Here is a 25,640-nt window from a genome sequence, read left to right on the forward strand (position 1 = left end):
GCTGCCTGGGCCCACGAGCCGGGCTGGGTTACCAGTACTCACTGTGTGCCTCCACCAGATCAATCTGCATGTTGTACGGGACCAGGGGGTCTGGCAGCTCTGAGAAAAAGCTCTTCATGGCACCAGCCACGGTATTCACTGTAAAGTCTTTCTCTGCCAAATCCAGGTTGTGGTCTGAAAGGAAGTTGGGAGAGTGAGGTCAGTCTAAGCTGGAAAGAAGCAAAAGGAAAACTCAGTGCTTGGAGAAAGGCAGAGAAACCTCGAAGACCCTGGGATGCTGCCCAGGGCTGGCCTGGAGCCTGGGCAGGGACTCAGGATTATCAAAGACTGAACAGGAGGTGGCATTCCCTGCTAAAAAAAAAAAAAAGCTGTGAGATTCGCAGACAGAGGCTGAACACCCAATGCCTCCTTCCAAGGTCATCCTTTGAATAAAGCAGCTTCACCCCCTCCTTCTGTCCTGCCTTTTCCTTACACCCCCCCGCCCCCCACCCCCTTGGAAAATCAAAGGACTTTCCTAAAAGGTTGGCTCACTTTTCACGGTGGGTTACAGAATGTTACCAATAATCTCAACTCCATCCTTATTCCTTAAGGTGGCAGGGTGAGCAGAGTCCTCTTTCTCCCTCTGCCCCTCCCAGCTTATGAAACCAATGACCTCTGTGCCTTCACTTTTCCTTAAATGCTTTATTACATTCCCGATTTACAAGAAATCATCTACTGTTAGACACTAGCTATTTCCATTTGGGGCGGTAGAAACCATTAACAGATTCTTGCATATATACATGTACGTAATGGAGTATGTGGCTCTACCCTCGTGCTGACGTCAGGCCTCCCATCCTGCAAGATTCCTTAGTGCGTGCCCTCCCCGCACTGCTGGCTAACCGGCTGGCCGTGGCGGGGTTGGGGGCCTGCCCCTGGCCGCTGCTCTGTCCCACACGCCCACACAGGCTGCCTGGCTTCAGAATCTGGCTTGGTCTCCTCAGGCCCAGCCACACGCTGGGTTGGACCCTACTCTGATCCTCAGCTTACTTTCCTCTCTGGCTGGTGACATCTGAGAAGTTTCATTGCTTTGGCTCGTTTGCTTCTGGCACCAGTGGGTGTGACTTCTCAGCCCACAGTGTGCTCAGTTCTAAGACTTAGAGTTTAGCTCTCTGGCTTCAGACCTCTGAGACCCAGCTTTGGAGACAGGAGTCCCGGCCAAGAGCCAGTCTAACTCATGAGACTTCAGCTTTGGGAGTCTGGGTCCCAACGCTCAGCTGATCATAAACGTTCCCTCGCTTTGTCTCTCTCGTGCAGGGACTCTGCGAGGAGGGGAGTCATAGCTGAGGGTATTCCTGGGGTTGGCAAAACGGGACTATTGCTGCAACCCAACTTCAGATTATGTGCCTGCAATTACGCCCCGGGGGCCCAGGGCAAGGGAAGCAAGGCCCTTGAGAGGTGACGGAGGCACACGTTGCCCTTCCCAGGGTGAGAGAAGCAAGGCACCTCGAGAGGTGACCTGGAATACGGTCAGTGGACGGTGACACGGGGGAGCAGCGGGCTGACTCGGGTTCGGCGCGGGGAATGCTTCCGTCTGGCGGCAGGGCTCGTTCCCCTCCCCTCCGAGTGGCAGTGTGACCTCGGAGGGAAGGCTAACTGGGGCCAAATGCTTTCTCTTTCTCAGTCACCAGTCACCAAGAGCCAGCACCTCTTGGCTCCGGGGCTGTGCGCGGCAGGACACCCCGGCAATTTGGCCGTCCCGTCCGCCCTGACCGGCTCGAGCCTCCGATGCTCAGCCAGGCTGTGGCCTCACCTTGATCAAACTGTCTCTGCAGACTCTCCATCTCCGACTTATTCCCGCTGACCCGGTAGATCCCTTCTGTGCTCAGTCCTGAGGAGAAACAAACAGGTATCTTAGGAGCAGGGAGTGCAGAGAATGAGCAGGACTGGACTTGAGCAAAGACGGGGCGATTCCGTGAGGAGCCCACACGGGGGAGGAAGAGGGCGAAGCACAGACTTTCCTAGATGCTTCAACCCACTTCCCCCATTTTCGTTTTTACTTCAATATTTAAAAATATTTTTTGTAAAAATTAAAATAATAGAGAAATGCCTCAGCTAAAGATAATTTTTGTCCACATTTTGATGTATATTCTTGTACTTTAATTAAAAACTTCAAAACAGTTTTTTTTTAGTGTTTATTTACTTTCGAGACAAAGAGAGACAGAGCATGAACAGGGCAGGGTCAGACAGAGAGGGAGACACAGGATGGGAAGCAGGCTCCAGGCTCCAAGCTGTCAGCACAGAGCCCGACGCGGGGCTCGAACCCACAGACCGCAAGATCATGACCTGAGCCGAAGTCGGACGCTCAACCGACTGAGACACCCAGACGCCCCTAATTAAAAACTTTTAAAAATATTTATTTTTGGGAGAGCACGAGCAGGGGAGGGGCAGAAAGAGGGGGACAGAGGAGCCAAGGCAGGCTCTGCACTGACAGCAGCGAGCCAGATGTGGGGCTCAAACTCACGAACTGTGAGATCGTGACCTGAGCCGAAGTTGGGTGCTCAAACGACTGAGCCACCCAGGTGCCCCTTAATTTTCTTTTCTTTTTCTTTTTATTTTATTTTTTAAAATTTTTTAACGTTTATTTATTTTTGAGACAGAGCATGAACGGGGGAAGGTCAAAGAGAGAGGGAGACACAGAAGCTGAAACAGGCTCCAGGCTCTGAGCCGTCAGCACAGAGCCTGACGTGGAGCTCGAACTCACAGACTGTGAGATCAGGACCTGAGCCAAAGTCGGACGCTTAACCAACTGAGCCACCCAGGCGCCCCCTTAATTTTCTTTTAAAGTAGGCTCCTTGCCCAACGTCGCGCTTGAACTCACAACCCCGAGAATAAGAGTTCCTTATTCTACCGACTGAGCCAGCCAGGTGCCCCTTGAGTTTTAATTTAAAATTTTTTTTTTAAATGGGAGATAATGCTGTGTTTTAACCTGACCTTCTCACTTACAAAGTTATGTTGTGAGCTTATTCTAATCATTAACTATTCTTTACAACATGCTTTTAAAGACATCAAAGTATACAGTAACTTTAAAAACAGTCCTATTGTTAATCATTTAGTTTTTCCTGAGTTTTTTTTTTTTCTGTTTAAATACCCCACAATTATGTTTCTTCTGTTTTCTGGAAAGCTAGTAAGTTTAACAGATTCTTGGCAATGTGTGTTTCTTACTTTGTGAATTTCCTATTCATGTTCTTGTCATTCTTTTTTTTATTAAAAAACATTTTTTTAATATTTATCTTTGAGAGAGAGAGAGAGAGACAGAGCGTGTGCGCGAGCAGAGAGAGAAGGAGACACAGAATCCAAAGAATGCTCCAGGCTCTAAGCTGTCAGCACAGAGCCCGACACAGGGCTCGAACTCATAAACTGTGAGATCATGACCTGAGCTGAAGTCGGAAGCTCAACCGACTGAGCCACCCAAGTGTCCCTAATTTTTAAAAAATGTTTATTTATTTTTGAGAGGTGGGGGGGAGAGAGAGAGAGGGGGAGGAGGGGAGAGATTGGGCATGACAGCATGAGCAGGGGAAGGGCAGAGAGAGAGGGAGAGACAGAATCCGAAACAGGCTCCGGGCTCTGAGCTGTCAAAACAGAGCCCGACGTGGGGCTCGAACCCACAAACTGTGAGATCATGACCTGAGCCAAAGTCGGACGCTTAACCGACTGAGCCACCCAGGCGCCCCTGTTCTTGTCATTCTTGTTCATTTTTTACGAGTGGTCCCTCTCACTGTGTACTTGAAAGAGGCCTCTGAATAGTAAGGAACTATGTTAATGTTACAACATTCCCCCTTTTTGTTATGTGTCTTCTAAATATGTATAATGAATTTTTTGAGGTATGTAATTTAAAATTTTTAGGTTTTCAGGACCAGTCTGTTTCTTTATCAGTCTTCCTTTGTCTTTAGACATTTTTTTAAAAGTTTGTTTATTTTGAGAGAGACAGCCCGAGCAGTGGAGGAGCAGAGAGAGGGAGAGAGAGGGAGAGAGAGGGAGAGAGAGGGAGAGAGAGGGAGAGAGAGGGAGAGAGAGGGAGAGAGAGGGAGAGAGAGGGAGGGAGGGAGGGAGGGAGGGGGAGAGAGAGAGAGAGAGAGAGAGAGAGGGAGAGAGAGGGAGAGAGAGAGGGAGAGAGAGGGAGAGAGAGAGGGAGAGAGAGGGAGAGAGAGGGAGAGAGAGAGAGAGAGAGGGAGAGAGAGAGGAGAGAGAGAGAGAGAGAATCCCAGGCAGGCTCTGTGCTATCAGTTCAGAGAGCCTGATGAGGTGCTCTATCTCACGAACTGAGAGATCATGACCTGAACTGAGACCAAGAGTCAACCGACACTCAACTGACTGAGCCACCCAGGCGCCCGGATGTCTCCCTTTGTTTTTACCTTTGAACAGCTTTTCCTATTTTTAGAGCAGGTACTCTCTATTTCTTTCTTGTTCTTTTATAATTTTTTTTTTTTTCACTTAGCTCTGTGATCCTTTTATAACTGATTTAGTATATACAGCGTTAGGTAAGGAAAAAAAATCTTAAAATGTAGTTAAGTAATACAGAAGAACACAAAGGATCAGGTGAGAGACTGACTCACCCCACCCTTCAGCTCTCAACCCCTCGGCACAGGAAGCACCGCTCAGGTTAAAGTGGAGTCCAGGCCCTGGCTACTGCCTCCACTGTCCTCAACTCAGGGAAGGAGAGGCCACGGCTGTGCCCCTGAGACCACAGTTCTAAAGGACGAGGAAGTCACAGTGAAGAGCAGAGTGGGATCTCATGGCTAAACCAAGCCTGGCCCCTCCTGAAGACTACGGTTTCGAGCAACCCTGGCTAGCTGAAGGGGCCCTGAGGATGTGCCCCGGAGCCAACACCAGAAGGCAGTGTGGGCAGTGGAGACGGGACCAGGCCCGGAAGTCAATTAGTGAGCTCCTGAGAGCCAAGTGTCTCAATGTCAGTTATCACCGTAATTACTGCCTCTGGAGAGGCACCCATCAGGCAAGATAAAAGCAGCAGCCTATTTCTGGGGCCCCACAACAGTAGCAGGTGAACTCTAAAGAACATCGAAGCAAGAGTCATCAATTCTCTGGCTTAAAAGCTGTTAACTGCACATAGGCCTTTCACCCCAGAGAAAAGGGGGTTAACGGGCCAGCCGTAAGGACACCCTACCTTGCAATGCCTGGCTACAAAGGAGCTGCCCTCACTGCATTTGTGGGGAGGGAGAAGTACGTACACTTTCCAAACCTGAGGCCCCAGACGAACCCCGCTCGGCAACCTTGCTCACTGCCTCCCTTTCGGCACTGACGTTTCTGGAGTGTCTCTATGTTGTGCACTGAGCCGGGTGCTTCCCCACCACATCCACCTACTCACTCACTCACTCACTCACTCACTCAATAAACGATGACGCCCCTGAACCCTCCAGCCCTTATGGTAGGAGCTGCTGGACAGTGACAACACAGATGAGAAAAGGAAGATTCTAAAAGGTGAAATCCTCGCCCCAAACTGCACAGATGATAAGAAGCCCAAGTCCAGGACCTCTGTCACCCTTCTGCCTCAGTGCTGTTCCGGAAGATGTCTGGCATCTATCCAACAGGTTGGGGTCCAGACCACAGTCTTCCCCGCAGAAGACAGGCCACACTTGAGTGAAGTCCATTGGTCCTCGCCATTCTGGGTCGCTTTTGAGATGGCACATCCCCTAATGCTGTCAACCCCCAAAGGTCAGAGTCAGGGATGGACCTAGTAAATTTCCAATGGTCTCTTTTCTTCTTAGTGACTTTTCCAAAGCGTCTCAGACATATTTAAACTTTGTACCTATTTCACATCCCAGGTAACCACACATACGACACACAGACACACACACAGACAGACACACACACAGACAGACACACACACACACACACACACACACACACACACAATCATCCACACTTTAACGTTTTGGCAAGCCCTGTGTTATGTGTCAGCAGGCACAAGGCTTCACCTCCTATAGGCTGAAAATACAACCTACTTTCTACATACTCTTCCCTTTATCTGAATATCAGCTCCCTCCAGCACACAGGAAACAACGGCACAAATGGCAGGGCCTTAAAAGTCCCTCAAGAATGTGGCAATGCCCTGGTCTGAGCCCCAGGTGTGGACAGGCCCCGTAGGAACTGCGGAAGATCCTGACAGCCTCAGGCCATTCACCATCTTCTGGCCACTCTGACCTCCAGCGTGGAGAGAAGTCCTCTGCGCTGTCTCCTTGTGGCCACCTGCCCCAGCACCGGAGGGCAGAAAACAAGCTGCAAATCAGCTCTCTGGAAACTATCCGAGGCGTGGGCCTGCTGAAACCTCACTAGATGGACGATCACGAGAGTGGAGGCATTTACAAGCGCAAGGCCAGCTCCGCAGCGTCAATTCATCATCAACTTAGTATTTCCTGTAATCGGGACACGTGTTTATTTTACGAAATGCCATTTTAAAATAGCAATTCTGCTGCTGCCCTACACAACGCCACAGCATAATTTAGGAAAGGTATCATCTGCTTGGCCACCACAATTTTTCACAGCTACTAATCAGACATCAATTAAATAAAAACAAAAGCTCAGAACAGACTGCAAACACCACAAAGGCCGCTACCGAAACAGAGCCCAGGGCTAGCGATACAGCTGAGAACCACGGCCCCTGACACAGCAGGACCGGCTTCCCCGGGCTGCGCCTCCCGGGACCCACACAGAAACACTCCTGGGGGGGTGGGGGGCGCCTGTGGCTCAGGCCTGCCAGCAGGAAGCAAAGCCCTTGCCAGCGGTGCCCCGATGACACATCCATTCCACGCCCGCAAGTCTGCTTGAGAAGCTTCAACCTCAACTCTGAGGCGTCTCCGCACACCAGAAATCTCCAAAGACCCGCTAGCAAAGCAGGGCCTCACCTACAGTCCTTTTTCTTTCCTTTTAAAAAAGTCCTATCTGAAAAAGCCCTTCAGATATCTTCTCCATTAAAGCTAATTTTTGGGAATAGAACAAGGGAAAGTTCAGAATGGCCTAGGTCACTCTCTTCAAATACCTCAACAACTGCTACGTGAACAGTCTTGTCCAACTGCTCTGGAGAACAGGGCTACGACTAAGAATGGAAACTGCAGGAAGGGAAACGTTCTCTCAATATATGAAATAACAATCTAATACCTACAGCTGACATTCGCTGGCCTGGGCCAGAGCTTCTGAGCTCCCTCTTCACCGGACAGCCATTTGTCAAGGGTTTCTGTTTAAAAATATTACCACCTGGTCTAGGAAGATAGCTAACAACAACAATACCAAAGCGCCCACTGGATGCTTACTACGTGTGAGGTGCACGATGCCAAGCGCTTGCTGTGCATTTTTACGTTAGTTCTAACAACAGCCTCTTCAGAGAGATTATTACCGATCCCATCGTACAGTCGGGAATGCAGAGACTAAGAGGTAAAGTAAGACGGGCAAGGTCAGAGAGCTGCTGGGCTGTGACCTCAACCCCACCTGACTTTTAGAGTCTGCGTTCTTTTACCCTGTTCTAAATCACCAGTTCTGCAAACTGAGCACGCGTCAGAACCCCTGGGAAGGCCGGCTGCAATACAGGCGCCCGGGCTCTGCCGCAGAGATTCCGACAACATCAGCCCGGAGCGGGATCCGGAACGTGGATCTCTAGCACATTTCCGGACAGTGCGGACGCTGCCGGTCGGGCAACCATCCATTTTGATAACCGCTACTGTAGAAGATGACCCAGACCTTGAAGATCTCAGACTCCTAAATTCGACGTTTCAATAAAACTGGGAGGCAATATGTACAAGGCAAAATAAATACTGGATACTTTGGAAACAAAGCATTTTCAAAAGTATTAAACCGCTGCTTTTTCGTAACGTGAGCAAGCCTTTAATGTATTAAACTTTACCCACAGCCATGTATGACTTTCATAAAAATGTTAAAAAATAGTAAAGAGAAAGGCAAAAGGGCCTTATTCTTTCTTTCGCTGAATATTTACCAAGCCCCTACATGGCAGTCAAGTGCCTTTCCAGAGCCTTTCAGGTGTGGTCTTCCTCAAAACTCCTCTGATGACCTAAGAAGGCTAGATGGCCCGCCCATGCCAGCCAGGAGGCACGCCCCATGGGCCCGAGAACTAGCAGATTTCACCCTTGATTTCCCCGTCAGAGTGGCTGCTGACCCCGGCTCCTCCCTGGCACCCGGAGCACTAGGGACACTGGGAGCTTGGAAACCGAGGGGGGCGAATCACCTCCTGCCAGGGCACGTGTCTGATTTTCCGAAATGTCCAAACGAGTTTATGTTCTTGGATCCCAAGCACCACTTCTCAGCACCAGCGTTCGTGGCCAGGAGGCTTTCCGCAGTCGGCCCACGTCAGGCTTTGCCTCTGCTCATTCACACCAGGACTCCGTTCCTCCCAAGTTTCCTTTCTAGCAACAAATCAATTCCTCTTCTAAGATAAATTCTGACTTGTTTATTTTTCACATTCTATATTTAGGTATAAAAACTCAGCACTTCAGTCCTTTAGAAAAAACTTAATTGGTGCCGCCGGTGCTCTAAGTGGCCCACACGAGACGGGCCTTAACTATGAAATAACTTTTGTTGACTTTTCTGGGGGCTGAAAACCCATCTAACAGAGAGTACTCTTCTCGTCCATGCATCTAAGACTAAGAAGTCACAGGTGGGCTAAATTACAAGCCCAGAGGGGCGCTGGGAACTCGGCAGAGAAGGCAACTCCCTCGACCATAAAATCTAAACGGTCTTGAAGAGGGCCAACCTCTGGGGAGGAGGAAGATGCCCTCCGTTGGGGCCGCAGGCCAGCAGCACACGTGGTCTCTCCTTCTGAGGGTCACACCGCAGCACCCCCACCTTGGAGGAAGACGAAAGGGCTGGGGGCGGTGGAACACGGAGGTCAAGAGCAGAAGCGACCTGCTAGCTGTGGGGTCCCGGCCCCCTGGCTTTCCTTCTCCGCACAACAGACAGAACAGCTCCCCCGCCGTGGCCTAGTGGTGTGCCTTTCGGGAGACCTTGGGGTTAAGGCAGTAGCTGTTACCCGGATGATCTGAGTGGAAAGCAAGCCGGCAAGTGGAGGGGCACCTGACTTTTGTTGTCCGGGAGACACGGGCTCGAATCCTGACCCTCGCTGCGGCTCACCTGACCATGGAACGGATGCACGCCCACCTTCGCTGCTGTGAGGAAGAGCAGTTTAACGGCTGCTGTTGTCCCCCTCCTTGCTCTACACCCTTCACAAGCCTCGACGGCAGTGGCGCCTAGAGGCAGGGCCTGTTCTGAGGGCTGAGCCCAAACCAGCCAGTCTGCAGAAAAATATTTTAAAAGACGCCTGGGCTTCGACACCAAAGTGACCGTGATTCTGATCCTGGCTCTGCCTCACAGCTGGCAGGGTGACTGGGGACAGATCACTCACCTCTCGGAGCTTCGGCTACTTTGTCAAAAACAGGGCTGCTTATTAAGGACTCTGGTCGAGACGTTGCAAATACTGAGATTACACACGTGCAAGGGGGGAATACGAATGGCTGGCACGCTGGAAGGCCAATGGCAGTAAGAAAACGATGACAGGTAACTTTTGCTGAGGGCTTACTATGTACCCGGCAGTTTTCTCAGCTCTTCACTAGAATTATCATAGTGGATCCGCCCACTAATTCTTTAAGGTAAATATTGGTCTTATTCCCATTTTACAGATAGCAAATGGAGGCTTGGTGAGGCCGAGCCATTTGCCCAAAGCCACGGAGCTGGGTCAGTGGTGGGGGCAGGATCTGAACCAGCTCGCTCAGGCTCTGTCTCCGATTACTGTGCAAGGGGTCTACTATCTGCAACGCTAATCCCCGGTCCCTTCTCCCTTGAATGTGGTATGGAGGTTACATCCTGCCAATGCCAGATCGATCCACTATGGGCTCTGAGAACTTTCCATCCCCTGCGTAGTCCTACGCATTCATCTCTTCATTCACACCCCGCTCCGTGTTCTCATCTGTCACTTGGAGGGTGAGGAGGAAGCGCCACAGAAAAAATGCCACCTCCTCGCCACATAAAAAGCAGCCAATGGGAAGGGTCCTTGCTTTATTCCTACGATGCAGTTCTACTATTGATGACACGAAAGAGTCCCCGCCAGATCTCCCCGTTGCCTTCCTGTTTTGGATGTGCTCGGAATGATTTTCTGGCTCTTCTATTAATCGAACACTAGGGTCACTCTGGCCCCGCCAGCGCCCCTTTGTTAGCTGTCTCCCCTCGGTAATTCCCTCGTCAATCAAGATCTGTTTCTGGCAATGCCAGACCTCCTCTCTCCCCATGACAGAATGCCACTAACACTCTATTATGACTGCTTGACCGGGTGTTAGCCCCACAAGTAGGCACTGTGGCTTTATAAATTTCCAACTCTATTGTACGTACACACAGTCATGTCATAAATCTCAAGGCTGAGGAGGAAGGGAGAGAAGAGATCTGGGGGAAAGAGATGAAAATATCACACCAGGTCTGGGGCATCATATGGCTCTAGCATCTGGCTGATCCTTTATAAGCTCCCCATGTATTTACTGCATTTAACTGTGAAAGAGGGCTTCTGGACTCTGCTCTGAGCCAAACAAGGGGCCCTGTATTTTTCTCCTGATTTTCAAGAAAATGCAGACCCCGAAAGATGGGTTTGAGAAACCACGCCGACAAAGTGAACTTCAGGTCAGCCTAGAGCTGATGCTGCCTGTTCTGGGCAGCCCGGGATGGAGGGGAGAGGAGAGTGCGACCCACAGTCGAGCTGAGCAAACCGTACCCAGCAAAGCAGCAACCAACGTTCCAAGCCGGGAGCAGCTGGGAGACCCTTCTGCCAAGAATTCGAGCATCCTTCGGGCTCCGGGTGTGGCTCTGTCGGCACACGCACAAGCCCAGTGGCACAGGGGTGACGGCAGTGTGGCTCTGAGGCGAGCTGGGGCCACCACGGTGAGGGGTCTCACTGGCTAAACAAAGCGCTACCGACAAAGACACAGCTCCAACCAGCGCAGAGGTAGTGTGTCACTGCCAGCCCCAGCCCCATGCATATAATGCCAACTTCCTTTCCAACAGGCCCCCAAGGAGAGCGGCCCCTTGAGGTCACGGGCAGATTCCTCCCAAGCATTAATGAGGGCAGAGGTTAACTTCTTTCAGGTTCCTGATTCCCAATGAACCATGAAAGGGACAAAGATGTCACCAATCACAGCCCGGTGTCCTTCCTTTCCCGGTTTCCCTTTCCTCACTAAGACGAGCACTCTTCATAGGTGAGAGGCCTGTAATCCTCAGGCAGAAAAGGGGGTTGTAGCCCCCACCGGCCGGCAATCCTTCCACTCTGCGTCTAGGACACAATACCGCACGTGGCGTGGGGTGGCCTGCGTCACCGCCCGAGCCTGCTCCCCAGCCCCCCAGCCCCCCATCGTGTTGGCTTGGAAGCACCGGATCCTTCTCCGCAAGGCCTTCTTGCAGGTTGTTACTTCTACCTTTCCCCCCATTGCTTCTGGCTGGCTAAACGTCGCTCCCTCAGAGAGGGCTCCCCCGACCCCCAGATCTAAATTAAGCGTGTTACGGTAAGTGCTTCCATTGACGCGGTGCTTCCACGACGGGCCAGGCTCAGGGATAAGCACTTTACGTGCCCCGTCTCAGCAAGGCCTCGTAACAACCCGGGAGCTGTAGACTACCATTGTTATGGTGCCCCTTTTACAGCGGGACAGACCGAGCCATGCGGCAGACGAACGGCAGGGGTGCACTCGAACCCAGGCAGTCTGGCCCCGGAGCCTGTGCTCAATCCCCACACCCCACTCGCTCTGCACCTTCTTACAGGGCACCGGCGAGCCGGAAAGTCCCCGCGCAGCCGAGAGGTTATCTGCTGCGTGCTGGCCCCCCAGTAGGCCATGGGAGCAGGGAGGGTTTTCTGATTACCCGTCTAGGTACCCGGACTCGGCAGAGCCGCTCATACCGGAAGAAGGCATTCAGCAACTAGGCCCAGAATGGAGGGAAAGAGAAGTAAGTGCCTGACACTAAATGTGCAGTTTCTCTGGTCGAAGAGACGGAGGAAGCGGACAGCCTCGGGCCTCCAGGCGTACTGGCAGGCCTTCCCGGACCGTGGAATGTGGGAAAGAGAAAGCCTCCGGCCTGGCCAGCATGGAAAAGATGTTTCATGAACAACTGTGTCCAACCCCTACCTTCCTTTATGCACCGGGTGAGGGTCTGCGCTCCCCATCTCCACTAGTCCCTGCAGAGGTCACGGGGACTTCATAAATTCATTTATCATCTCCCGGGGGTTAGTCGCCTGCTGCTCTGTGTGTGGCTTTCCGATCTGGGTTGTTCACTTTTTTTTTTTTTTTTTTTTTTAACGTTTTCTTTTATTTTCAAGAGAGACAGAGACAGAGCGCGAACAGGGGTGGGGCAGAGAGAGAGGAAGACACAGAATCGGAAGCAGGCTCCAGACACCGAGCGTGTCTGCACAGAGCCCGACGCGGGGCTCGAACCCATGAACCGTGAGATCACGATCCGAGCCCAAGTCGGACGCTTCACCGACTGAGCCACCCAGGCGCCCCTGGGTTGTTCACTTTTACAGAGAGGGGCCAGAGTTTGGCTTTGGCTGGGATCCCCCACAGTGGGCTGCACCCCTTCCCACACGCACACGCGTAGGCACGAAGGACAGACAGGGACCGAGAGCGAGGGCGAGGGCCAGGGCCACAGAGCTCCCCTCAGGCGACAGTTCAGGGGCACAGGCGGGGGCGGAGAGGCTCTTGCGGGCGGCCCGCAGAACCGACTGTGGGAGCAAACGCGGCGTGTGTCCGGGCCGCTCGCTAAGGGGGAGCAGCCTGCCTGACGGAGCTCACCGCTGCCGAGAGGGGAGGCACGACCGGAACGGCCAGGCCAGGCAGGTCTGTCGGAACGGTCTCGGGGATCTGGGCTTCCACCCAGACTATTTCTGTCTTGGATGGAAGGGCAGGATTACTCTGTGAAACAAGCTTTACTTCTCTCTGGCTGCCGGGCTGTCCAGGCGGCCTGCCAGGGCGCGCTGTGCAGATCAGGGCACTGGGTCCTGAGGAAATCCGCTAGCAACGCCGAGTCACAAGCCACACGAACCCTGCTTATCTGGAAGAGGCCAAAGTGGGGCCGACTGCCTGCTTTTACGGCAAGGGAGCATTTTTTTTTTTTTTTTAAATAAGTCAGTTTTTAGACATGTTTGTTTATTTTGAGAGTGAGAGATTCAGAGCGTGAGCAGGGAAGCGGCAGAGAGGGAGGGACAGATAGAATCCCAAGCAGGCTCCACACTGTCAGCACACAGCCTGAGGTGGGGCCCGATCCCACGAACCCATGAGATCATGACCTGAGCCGAAATCAAGAGTCAGGCGCTTAACTGACTGAGCCACCAGGTGCCCCATGGGGGCATTTTTACAACGCAAGTGCCTGTGTTTAACTTACAAGTGACCAGAAAACAGGAGGGTGGTGAGAAAGGGGCACATGAGAGGCAGTCAAAAAGAGTGGAAAAACCTCTGTTTTCACACTATTTAGGTTATGGGCCAGCAACTTGCCAGCGAACCCAGAATCACAGGGGGTGGGGAGATTAAGGAACACAGAACCCCCATAAAAATCACAGCAGACGAAACCACACACCTATTTCAGCACTTTATCATCAATTCAAAGCAGTATAAATATGGCAATTACTCCATAAAGCCTGTTGGTGTACCCAAGTCGTAACTGCGCCTATTAAACCGTTACAGTGATAGATGGGAGCATCTGCACTGAAATCAGCTGCCTTCTCTGAAAGACAGAACTACAGAGACCTGGGCTGACGGCAGGGAAATAACCGACTGGATCTGACGGCTCCAGTTCCACCAGATCTCCTCCACGATAGCTCTAGAATATGACTACGATGCACGTGGATAGAAATATGGATGCTTTTTTAGGGTAGCAGTTTCCCAAGTGTTAAAGAACTTGGTAAAATTCTGAATCTGTTCAGTCGGATGAGCAAAGCTCACAGCTTCAGCAGTGCGAAGCACGGAAGAAAGAGCCGGAACGTGGGTCCTTTCCATTCCGACGGGCTGCGAGTGGCCTCTGCCCAAAGGACTCCAGGACTTGTTTCCTCTCTTCTAAAAAGGGATTAGTGGTACTTTGAGATTAATAGCGTATAAAGTTTGTACGGTGACCTGGGAAGAAGCGGCACGAGCACAGGGCTCTCCCCGGGCTGCGGAGGGGCACGCTGGCCCAGGCTGGGTTCTTCCGGCTGCTCCCTTCCGGCTTCTCCTTCCCAGCCTTGGAGGACACCTGTCTCCTCGGCCCTGGTGCCCTCAGAGGGGCAGAGGAAGCCCACCGGCAAGACCTTAAACTTAGGCACCCTGTGGGAAGACGGGCAGGGGCAGTGTCGTATAACAGGAAATACACAGTTGGTCTTTGTCCCCAGTTCCTGGCACAGGGCTCCTAAAACCCTTGGAATTTCCTTAAAGATAAGAGTGTCTTTTGTTATTCATAACGAGCCCTTTCTAACTATACCTGAGTTTTTGATGAGTGACTCTAGCGCTAGACAGCTTCAAGACAGCTTCGCGGTGGGGGTTGGTGACCACAAAGACCGCGTCTTGATTAAAGGGGTTACAACTTTCAGCCCCCCTCCGTAAGAGAGGGGTTGGAGATCCAGCCCAATTACAGTCAGTCAACGACCTAATCAACTATGCCTAACTAATGGCACCTCCGTAAAACCCCTCCACGACAGGGCTGGGAGAGCTGCCGTGTTGGGGAACACGCCAAGGTGCCGGGAAGGTGGCACACTCAGAGAGCGCACGTGTACGATGCCCTAGCAGCTCTTCTGTTCAGCTCTTCCGGAGTTGCATCCCACGTAACCAACCGTAAGGGTCTGTCCGGCACCGTCCAGAGTTCTGTGAGGCGTTCGCCCGAACTACTGAACCTAGGGGGAGGTTGAGGGAACCCCTGACTTCGTGGCAGGTCAGACAGAAGTGTGCGTGGGTAACTCGGGGATTCCATACTCGCAAATGGCGTCTGAAGTGAGGACTGGCTTGCGAGACTGAGTCCTTAAACCTGCTGAGTCCTACAGTAAGTAACCCTGGGGAGTCAGCGTCGGAAGTGAACTGTAGGACGCCTAGTTGGTGTCCGAGAGCTGGAGAAGTGGTGCTGGAAAAGACCTCACATATCCGATGTCAGGAGGAAAATAAAAAACCTCTGATGCGGTTAGAGAGGAAGAAGGGTGTGTGGTGCAGGCAGCAGAGTCCAACATTAGCCGGCCTGACCCCACTGCTCCGGGAGCTGCCAGGCCACGATCTTCTCCGGGCTTCAAATTCCTAGCAAAGGGGGGGGGGGGGCAATACAGCTAAGAGGGTAATGGCTCTGGGTTAGAATCCCAGCTCTCTTACCTTCCCTTTCTGAATCTCATTTTCCTTATCAGAAAATCGGAAATCACGCCCATCTCAGAGGGCCGCCATGAGAACAAAATGAGACTCCTGGAAACGGTGCTGGCCCTGGCGACGTGAGCTCCAAACTGGCCCTCGGCCCACATTATCTGCCGTAATACCCACGACTCCCCTGCAAGGGAGCCGTTTCCATCTTCATTTTACAGTCCAGGAAACCGAGCCTTAGACGTTCAAGAACTCGCTCAGGGTCACACCTGTCACGCTGCCCACAGATGTCCCCTCTCTGGGCAAGGCTCTGTGCGGCATAAAGAGCGTTCCCCAATTAGATCAAGCAACCTGGGAGTTCACCAACAGCTGGAGGAAATCAGCTCAAGGAATAGTTTGGCCTTTTGTCTTGCTGTCTCCCATCAGGGCGACACTGTAATTTGCTCTCAGTTACGAAGCTGAAAATTACACGCGTATTACTTACTCCAAACACTAAGCAGCCATTTTCCATGGATGAGTTTGGTGGCGTTTTCTGGAGGGCAGTTCCAGGGAAGACTGGGCCGGGGTGTTCTGAAGAACTGTGAACCACGTATCCAAGCGTTCCCTAACACGGGGAGGCTTTCTCATGTTCACCGTGAAGACGCAGGAAGAGATAGAGACGTGCGCTAGGCCGTGTCTCTATGAGGAGGGATAAAACTCAGGGACCCCTGATGGTCGTCTCTTTTCAATCTACAATATGGAGGCGACACCTCGGAAATAAAGCCAGGAGCTCACCTTACCGCATAAAAACACTTTTACTGCCGTTTGTCATGAGCATACGTGACCAGTGAGTGACTCTCACTTGGGAAGGACCCAGTGGGAGGGGACAGGCACACAGTAAAGCCGGGGGTGGACTATATCCACCCTCTTTGGCCAGCAGGGCACATGGAATCCCTGGGAAGCTACGGGGTCTCTCCCGTCCCGGGGCTGTGACGAGAACACTGTTCCAGCTAGGCTCAATCACCTCCCAACTACTTACCCTTTAAGTAGGGGAACTCTACCTCCCGGCCCTCACAGAGCTCTCTCTTGTCAGCTCTGAGTGGTTTAGGGCCAAGTCGTTTTGCTTTTATTGGACCATAAACTCCTTGAGGACAAGGGTGTGCCGTCATCCTGGCTTGCTCTGGGTCATACGGCAGGTATGCCACAAACACGTGGCTGCAGAGCTATCTTTAACCTTTTGGGAGGAGGCTCCCCTCACCTTGCTCACCTGACGAACACGGCTGCACATTCGGTCTAGCCACAGTGTGCATGCGTGCACGCGTGCACGCGCACACACACACACACACACACACACAACCTCCGCACTGATTTTCAGGGGTTCGCGGATCTCCGGAAGCCCATCCACAGACCCTAGGTTAAGCGCCTCTAAATACAAAATACACTTGCTTGCACAGTCCCTCAAGTTGACTCCAGGGGTCTGAGAATCTGCTTTTCCCCAAGTTATCTGCTCTAACAATATAAATCCCTCCAACAACAAACATTTCACCAAACTCCACAAAGACAGCCCTTGTGGCAGAAGCATCCTACAGCCTTCAAAGGTGAAACAAAACTCGTGTGCAACACAGCCACCTGGACAAGGAAAAAGAAAAGCAAAAATGACGGGCTCCAGCCAGTAAGAGATCTCCAAGTGATCAATCCTCAGGAATTCATCTTGCATCTAGCGACTTTATTTCCTTCTCTGCCCTCGTCTAACCAAGTCCGTGCACAGGAGGAAGAAGTCACTTACTCTTTCGATAAACACCCGGGTGCCCACAACACGTGAAGGGCCACGCCAGGTGAAGGCGAAGAAGAGGCAGTTCCTGCCCTGGAATTCCTTATGGTGTAGCAGCATCGCAGGACACAGAGGAGCAAAGTGGCAGCACCAGTACAGGGCTGTGCACCAGCAGCAGAGAGCCTACTGGTTCTGGTGCCAACCCCTCATCTTGCCTTGGGCAGGTGGGAGAGTGGGACTCAGAGAAGGACTCCTGAAAGTGGAAAGGACAGACAGAAACAAAAACGGAGGTCGTCTCAGACGCTGAATCCAACCCAGGAATACACGGAGCAGAGAGATCCAACAATGGCATGAGTTCAGAAACCTGGGGCTGAGGAAGAAAATCTACTGCTTCTTTGAGGCTGAGGACACCCACGGAAGCGATTCAATCAGCAGTTATTTAGGTCGGGATGGTTCAACTCGGGGTCTTTAGACCCCTGAAGAGAGTGTTCTCTGTTGTTCTGCCTGTTGCGTAGATGTTCTCTCAGAGTCACTGAGGCTCTAACGCTGTCGCTGTCTCTGCCGGCCCCTGCTTGTTCCATGGCTGAACGATGGAGCCAGGGTGCGTGAGACAGCAGAGAAATCAGGCAGTGAAGAATCTTTGGCAGACAGATCTCTTCTCAAAGGACCGACCTTTGAATGAGTACTGGCTGCTACGAACGGAGAAATTTTAAGTACAAACCTAGAGCAGAACATCTACCCATCTTATCCTCTACCCATATTGTTGTTGTCATTATGTAACAGCCCTATAGAGATACAATTCACATACCATACAATGCACCTGTTGAAAGTACACAATTCAATAGTTGTTGTTGTCGTTATTCTTCTTCTTATTATTTAGAGAGACAGTTCGAGTGGGGGAGGGGGAGGGGGAGGGGGAGGGAGAGAAAATCCCAAGCAGGCTCCATGCTTAGTGGCTGGGATCACGACCTGAGCTGAAATCAAGAGTTGGATGCTCAACTGAGCCACCTAGACGCCCCCAATTCAGTGGTTTTTAAATAAATTTAGAGAGTAACCATCATCACAATCAACTTTAGAACATTTTCATCAACCCAAAAAGAAACTCCATACCCGTTAGCGGCTACTCCAAATTTCTCTCTCCTTGAAGCCCCTGGTAACCACTAGTCTACTTTCTGTCTTTATAGATTTGCCTACTCTGAACATTTCCTATAAATGGAATCCTCAAGTATGTGGTCCCTGTGACTAGCTTCTTTAACTTATTTTCAAGGGTCGCCCACGTTGTATTAATTTGAACCCTAAATTCGAAGATGATTTTCAGACACTTCCCCAAACCCAGGAAAGATGCATTTGAATATTCATGGCTGGCACCTCCACTCAGGACACCACATCTCCCATTAGCCCAGGCAGCCTGATTCACTCGCTTTCTTGCCCTGCTCTGCTGATTCACAGCCCCTTTCTTTCCAAGCTTGTCTATTTCAATATCCTACCTCTTAAGTTTCACACATCCCTTGGACTGTTAACAGTACACCCTCTACCCCTCACACTAAGAACACAGAGAATCTGTTTCCACTCCGATGCTGCAACCTTCCTCAAGGTTAGTATTGTATGCTTTTTACTTCTCCTTTTCTGTGCATACAATTCCATGTTTCCACTGAATGGAAGTCTTGAGGGAAGAGGTCTTTTGAATGTCTCTATACCAGTCTACCAGTCGGTTATTCACAGCCATTTATTAGAGCCCTGTGTCCTTAGTTTGCGGGATACAATGATGAAGACCCAGTCCCTTCCCTCAAGGAACTTAGGATCTATTGAGGAAGGAAGACAATCGGAGTTCAGTGTGATTGACTGGTCACAGAGGACTGCACAGAGCCCTACAGAACATGGGGTGGGGTGGGGTGGGGTGGGGTGGGGGGGTCCTGGCTCAGAGGGGAGGTCAGAGAAGGACTCCAGGAGGGGAGTCCTTGAAAACAGCAAGTAAAGGTGGTGTGGGTGAGAAGTATCACAAAAGCTTAAGGAACTGCACATAGTTCTAATCTGTGTGGCTGCATTTTATCATTGTGGATGAAAGTAAGGGCCAGAGGTGAAGCTCTCCAATGACAGGCAGGGGCTGGATCCTACTGGCAAGAAGCATTAAAACTTTATTCTGAGCCACTGAAGAATTTTAAACAGGGGAAGGTGATGCAATCTCATTTATTACAGAAAAACATCTGCAGCAGCGTGGAGAAGGGACACAGGATGAGAAGCTACATCCATAAACCAGGAAGGCAGACTAAATGCAGAGGTGAGGGCCAGATTCGAGACCCCCGGGTAGTAAAAACAACAGGACTGATTGATCAGAGTGACTGACGTGGGAAGGTACAGAGGGAGAGGACTCGGACAGCCTCATGCGTACACAGTTCGGCAAATTCTTGCAGATGAAACCCTTCAAACCCTGCCTTCCCACTGATGACAGGGCTGACAAGCTTTCTTAGGAGCGGCAAAATCCCTTCTCCAAATGAAATCTGAAACTAAACCTTCAGGGTGAAGGACCCAAGGTCCTTCCTGGTAGCTTGCCTTCCCCATCTGCACACAGAGGCACTTCCTTGGACTCCTAGGGATCCAAGACAGGGAGTCTGAAAAGCCCTGGCCAAGTCCAAATGCTGGAGCCTGACCTTCATTCCTAGGGCAACAGGACTTTGTGGTCAGCAGCACCTCTCACTTCCACACCCAACTCTTGTGCAGCCCACTTCCCTTGCCTGGAAGATTCTTCTGCATCCATTGTTTGCTACAGAATCCAAGTTCTCCTACAGGCCTGGCCACCACCCCGGACACGTACCAAGCCAGCTCAAGGGAATTCCTTCCTTCCTTCCTTCCTTTCTACTAAAACCTCAGTTTCATGGACACTGGGCAAACTCACTGCCACGAACTCTTCCCTGTTCATGTTCTCTTCCACGGAGCCATCTCATCTCTCCAACGAGACCTGGTCTTTGGCTTCCTCAGGATTAAAAATGCCTTGGGAGCACCAGGGTGACTCAGTCAGTTGGGCATCCAACTCTTGATTTCAGCTCGGTCATGATCTCATGGTTCGTGGATTTGAGCCCTGCCCTGGGTTCTGGGCTGACAGTGTGGAGCCTCCTTGGGATTCTTCTCTCTCCCTCTGTATGCCCCTTCCCTGCTTTGTGCTTGTGTGTGTGTGCTCTCTCTCTCTCTGTCAAAATAAATAATAAATAAACATGGCGGGGGGAAGAATTCACATATTGACCTTAAAACCCAGGGTAAAATCATCTTCCTCTAAGCTCCAACAAGCCATATCAAGCCCTCTGCTGAACTAAAACTGCCTTGTCAAGCAAACATGATCCCAAATTCAGAGGCTAGCTGAGTCAGTTAAAAGTTGAAAATTATTCTGTCACAGTTTTTCAGTGGAGGCTGACCTATGGTATAAAGGAAGACAAAATGTCAACAGTTCAAGTTCGCAAAATAAGTTGGAAATGGAGGGGCGCCTGGGTGGCTCAGTCAGTTGAACGAGCAACTCTTGATTCTGACCCAGGTCACGATGTCACAGTTGTGGGACTGAGCCCCATGTTGGGCTCCACGCTAATAATGAAGCCTGCTTGGTATTCTCTCTCTCCCTTTCTCTGCCCAACCCCGCCCCCCCCACTCTCTCTCTCTCAAAGTAAATAAATAAAAGTATACCAAAAAAAAGTTGGAAATGAATTTTCAATTTACAGTAATCTCATCTCTGATGATATGGTGGCATTTGGTTAACAGAGCATCACAGCAATAAGTCATTACTGACAAAAATGCTACTGGGTGACACTCTATTGAATTCCACGAATAGTGGGGATACAAAAATACATAGCACTGTTGTGTCTTTTCAGGTGACAACTTGGGGAGAGGACGTAAAGATGTGAAAAGTGAAATCACACTTAAAGGTAGTAAGGATCGTCGGGGTGCCTGGGTGGCTCAGTCAATTAAGTGTCTGACTCTTGATTTCGGCTCAGGTCATGATGTCAGGGTTCGTGAGGTCTAGTCCCACGTTGGGCGCTGCACTGACAGCAAGAAGCCTGCTTGGGATTTTCTCTCTCTGCCCACCCCCTCCTCTCTCTCTCTCAAAATAATAAACAAACATAAAAAATATATAGTCAGGATGGTCAATCAACAAGAAAGAAGGATTCAGGCTGGGCCTGTGATAAAAGACGGATTTGCTGAGGCCAGAGGGGAGGACAGAAGGCAGAGGGTAAAAGAAAACAGAAGGGAAGAAATAGGTGAGGTGTGTTAGGGGCCTGCAGGAAGGCCTAACATGGGAATTGTCTAGCTGGGAGAGTGCCCCCCTATAGTAGGCCCCGTCTGGTTCAAAATAAGGACCTGCTAATGTCATCCAAATAAGGACTTACTTCAATATTATATCTGGAAGGTACCCCCTCCAGCACTATGTTTACCAGTGTCCCTTTAGAACAGATCAGGAGGTTTCTTTAACACTTCCTCTATGTGTCAGGGGTATTTGGGATTTAAGAGGAGGCCAGTCTGAACTTTATACAGTTATCTGAAGTTTGCACAAATCTCTCGGTATGGACACGGAACACACCATGCTCGTGAGGCTGTCTTACATTAAGAGGGCTGGCCCTTGTAATTTAGCCTTCTTTCTTTTTTTTAAGTTTACTTTTATTTATGTTGCGAGTGAGCACACACAGGCGCGGGAGGGGCAGAGAGAGAGAGAGAATCCCAAGCAGGCTCCGTGCTGTCAGCGCGGAGCCCAACGTGGGGCTCCAACGCGCGAACTGTGACGTCAGGACCTGAGCCGACCGAGCCCCCCAGGCGCTCCATTAGCCATTATCTGTAACACATGACCAGACAGGACATCCACAGAGAGGTGCCGCCAGTGCTAGCAAAAGTCAGAAGTGTGTGCACCAAGTGTTCAGAATACATCTCCAGTCAAAAGCAACAGTTTCTGAGCACAGGAAATGTTCAAACCTGCAGCTATGCTTTGACTTACAGAAGGGTTCCAGATAGAATCTCCACAGCAAAACGAAGGAATCTTGGATGCTGAAAATCTCCCATGTTGGAGCCACACACCACGCAAACAACTCCTTGGAATCCACCACCCTCTCAAAGCAGGCCGTGAAGGACAAAAGGGAAATCAGTTTCCTGTTTACTCTGAGCAAGTAATTTTCTTGAAGACGCAATTATGTGCAACAGGGACCGGCCTGAAAAACGACCGGGAAGCAGCAGCAGAGGGTACAGACTGGAACGCAGTGAGAAGAAGGACTGAGTGGGAGAAATCACGAGCGAAGGGCAGGATGGCATGATGGGCACTCTGACTTTCTCGGCAGTCCACGGACCTTCCTAGGCCGGTCTGTGTGAGGCCCTGGGCCGGGACTTTCCCCGAACAGGTGGCGTGTGGCTGTCAGAGCAGAAACTCCTCTTGGCACATCAGCTGACTCTCAGACGCACCGCTATTCTTCGAGGGCCTCAAGGTGAAAGACACGGTCACACATTCATAGCGCTTCTGGATGCCAAGAGCATCCCTAGTCCAGTCTCGGCAAGACAGGCAAGGGCTCTGGCTTTAAGCACAAGGCTCTCAGGAAGCCTCAGCTGCATGAGGTGGCAGAGGGAGGGAAGCTTTCGACTCGTGGGGTTTTAACTGTAAAATGAAAAGAGTTGGACTAGACGCTTCAAAAAGCCTTTTTTTAAAGTTTATTTTGAGAGAGACAGAAACTGCACAAGTGGGGGAGGGGCAGAGAGAGGGAGAGAGAGAATCCCAAACAGGTTTCATGCCGCCAGCGCAGAGTCAGACGCAGGGTTCAGACCCACGAAGCCACGAGATCATGAGCTGATCTGAAACCAAGAGTTGGACGCTCAACCAACTGAGCCACGCAGGCGTTCCTAAGAGAGCCCTTTGCTGAAGTATACCACACATTTGTAAGGTTTTTTTTTTTTTTTTTTTTTAAGATTTTATTTTTAAGTAATCTCTACACCCAACGTGGGGCTCGAACTTACCACCCTGAGATCAAGAGTCACACACTCCACTGACTGAGCCAGCCAGGTGTCCCCACATTTATAAGTTTACAGAGAAGTGCACAGTGATGAGTTTCCATGCACCGAACATACCCACGTAAATAGCACCCAAGTAAAGAATCAGAGCATTCCCAGCATTCCGGAAGCACTCCTCCAGTCTCTACTCCCCGCCAAGGATAACCACTGTCCTGATTTCCAACAGCATAGCTAATTTTCCCTGATTTCTACTTTACAGAAACAGAATCATACAGTACAGTATGTATTCCTTTGTTTCTGGCTTCTTTTGTTCAGTATGTTCACGAGAGTCACCCCTACTGCGGAGGGCTGAACTAGATGATTACAAAAAAAAGGTTTTTTTGTTTAAACTTTATTCATTTTTGAGAGACAGAGACAGAACGCAAGCAGGGGTGGGGCAGAGACAGAGGGGGAGACAGAGAATCCAAAGCAGGCTCCAGGCTCTGAGCTGTCAGCACAGAGCCCGACTCAGGGCTTGAACCCACGAATTGTGAGATCATGACCTGAGCCGAAGCCAGACGCTTAATCGATTGAGCCACCCAGGCGCCCCTGAACGAGATGATTTTTAAGGCGCTTTCCCATTCTAACAGGTTACCATGTAAAACCACAGTGTTGCCTTTATATACTGCATAAAGGCAGATGTGGGTGGCATGCTGGACAGCATTTTGGCAATATCCATAAAATACAAAATGTACACACCTGTCTGTCCATTCTGAGGTATTTATTTTTCAGACAGATCTGCACACATGTATGTATGCATATGTGTATATACCCCCCCTGCAGATAGACAGCCACAGGAGTACAGTTTATAACACAAGATTAGAAACAATGTATTTCATTAGGAGACTGAGTAAATAAAGTATGATCTATCCAGACGAAGAAATACTATGCAGTGAGGAAGAGAAGGAAGAAGGGGAAGAGGAAGAAGAGGAAGAGGTAGTAGAAGTTCACACCTACCATTATGGGAAAATGTCTACAATGTATTTTTGTATTTTATTTTTTGAGGGAGGGGGGAGAGGGAGAGAGAAAGTGAAAGGGAGGGAGAGAGAATCTTAAGCAGGCTCCATACCCAGCACAACGGAGCCCGATGTGGGGCTCAACATCACAACCCGGAGATCATGGCCTGAGCTGAAATCAAGAATCAGATGCTTGGGGTGCTTGGGTGGCTCAGTCGGTTGAGCGTCCGGGTTCGGCTCAGGTCATGATCTCACGGTTCGTGAGTTCGAGCCCCGCGTCGGGCTCTGTGCTGACAGCTCAGAGCCTGGAGCCTGTTTCGGATTCTGTGTCTCCCTCTCTCTGCCCCTTCCCCACTCCTGCTCTCTCTCAAATGAATAAACGTTAAAAAAAAAAAAAAAAAAAAGAGTCAGATGCTTAAGTGACTGAGCAACACAGGGGCCCAGCGATGTATTTTTAAGTGAGGAAAAAAGCAAGGCATAGAACAGTATGTTTGGTGTTGCTCCCTTTGTGTAAAAACAAGTAGCACCTGCTATATATATTGTGTGTATGTGCAGAGAAAAAGAAAGCTTTGTGAAGGAACGACTCAAACTCGTAACAGCAGGTAACTTTGAGGAATGAGAAGGCAACTTTATTTTTTTCCTTCAAACAATTCTATCCAGTTTAATTTTTTAAATAATTTAACACTTACTGTTAAATTCCTTTTCATTCAATGCAGCAATTATACATAAAGTACATAGTCAAAGTCTTATTTTTCACCATTACCTCTATCAAAAATCTCCCTCCACTCCTAGAGCCACCTGGGAGATACTCCCGAAGTCTTTGCCATTTCCAGACATTTTTCTTCTCTATCTTTTCTTTCCTATCTTTTCCTTCCTTCTTTCCTTTTTTTTTTTTTTTTTTAAGTAATCTCTAAACCCCACCATGAGGCTTGAACTCATGACCCTGAGATCAAGAGTCACATGCTCTGACTGAGCCAGCCAAGTGCCCTGACATTTTCTTATCATGTCATAAACACGTACACATGGTTTCTTCTACCTTATGAATGGGATCATACTACAGACATTATTTTATATTCTGCTTTTCTCACTTTCTAATACATTGTGGGCATACTTCCGTATTAGTACATACAGATAAACCTCATCATTTTAACACCATCCAGCGGATGGATGCACTGTTCTGCTGTTAACAGACATCCTTGTACGTAACTTTGTGGGCAGAGGCAAATATTTCCCTAGGACAAATTCCCAGAAGAGCCAATGGCTAGGACTAAAGACATAAGAGCTTAAAATGTTTATTTATTTTTATTTTAGAGAGACAGCAAGTGAGCACGAGTGGGGGAGGGAGGCAGAGGGGGGGAGAGAGGGAATCTTAAGCAGGCTCGGTGCAGAACCCGACTTGGGGCTCGATCCCATGACCCTGGGATCATGACCTGAGCCTAAATCAAGAGTCGGATGCTCAACCGACAAAGCCACCCAGGCTCCCCAAGGGTTTAAAATTTTTAACAGTTACTGCCAAATTATCTTCTTTAATGGCCATATCTATATTCCCACCAATAGTACACAAATGCACAATCTCTAGACACTGCACCTTTGGTGATT

At 50.2% G+C, this 25,640-nt stretch overlaps 1 protein-coding gene across 1 annotated transcript in view; it reads right to left on the reverse strand.

Moving 5' to 3' along the window:
• The window catches only part of ARHGAP35 (Rho GTPase activating protein 35), a 120,450-nt gene that overhangs the window by 8,257 nt on the left and 86,553 nt on the right, over window positions 1-25,640 (reverse strand). The window contains exons 4-5 of the mRNA XM_042970275.1: window positions 1,790-1,867; window positions 43-174 (exon numbers count right to left, since the gene is read on the reverse strand). Coding sequence (XP_042826209.1) covers window positions 43-174; window positions 1,790-1,867 — 210 coding nt within the window. The remainder of the gene's footprint in view (window positions 1-42; window positions 175-1,789; window positions 1,868-25,640) is intronic.

The sequence above is a fragment of the Panthera tigris genome, chromosome E2 (genome assembly GCF_018350195.1).
Source record: "Panthera tigris isolate Pti1 chromosome E2, P.tigris_Pti1_mat1.1, whole genome shotgun sequence".
NCBI classification, from domain to species: domain Eukaryota; kingdom Metazoa; phylum Chordata; class Mammalia; order Carnivora; family Felidae; genus Panthera; species Panthera tigris.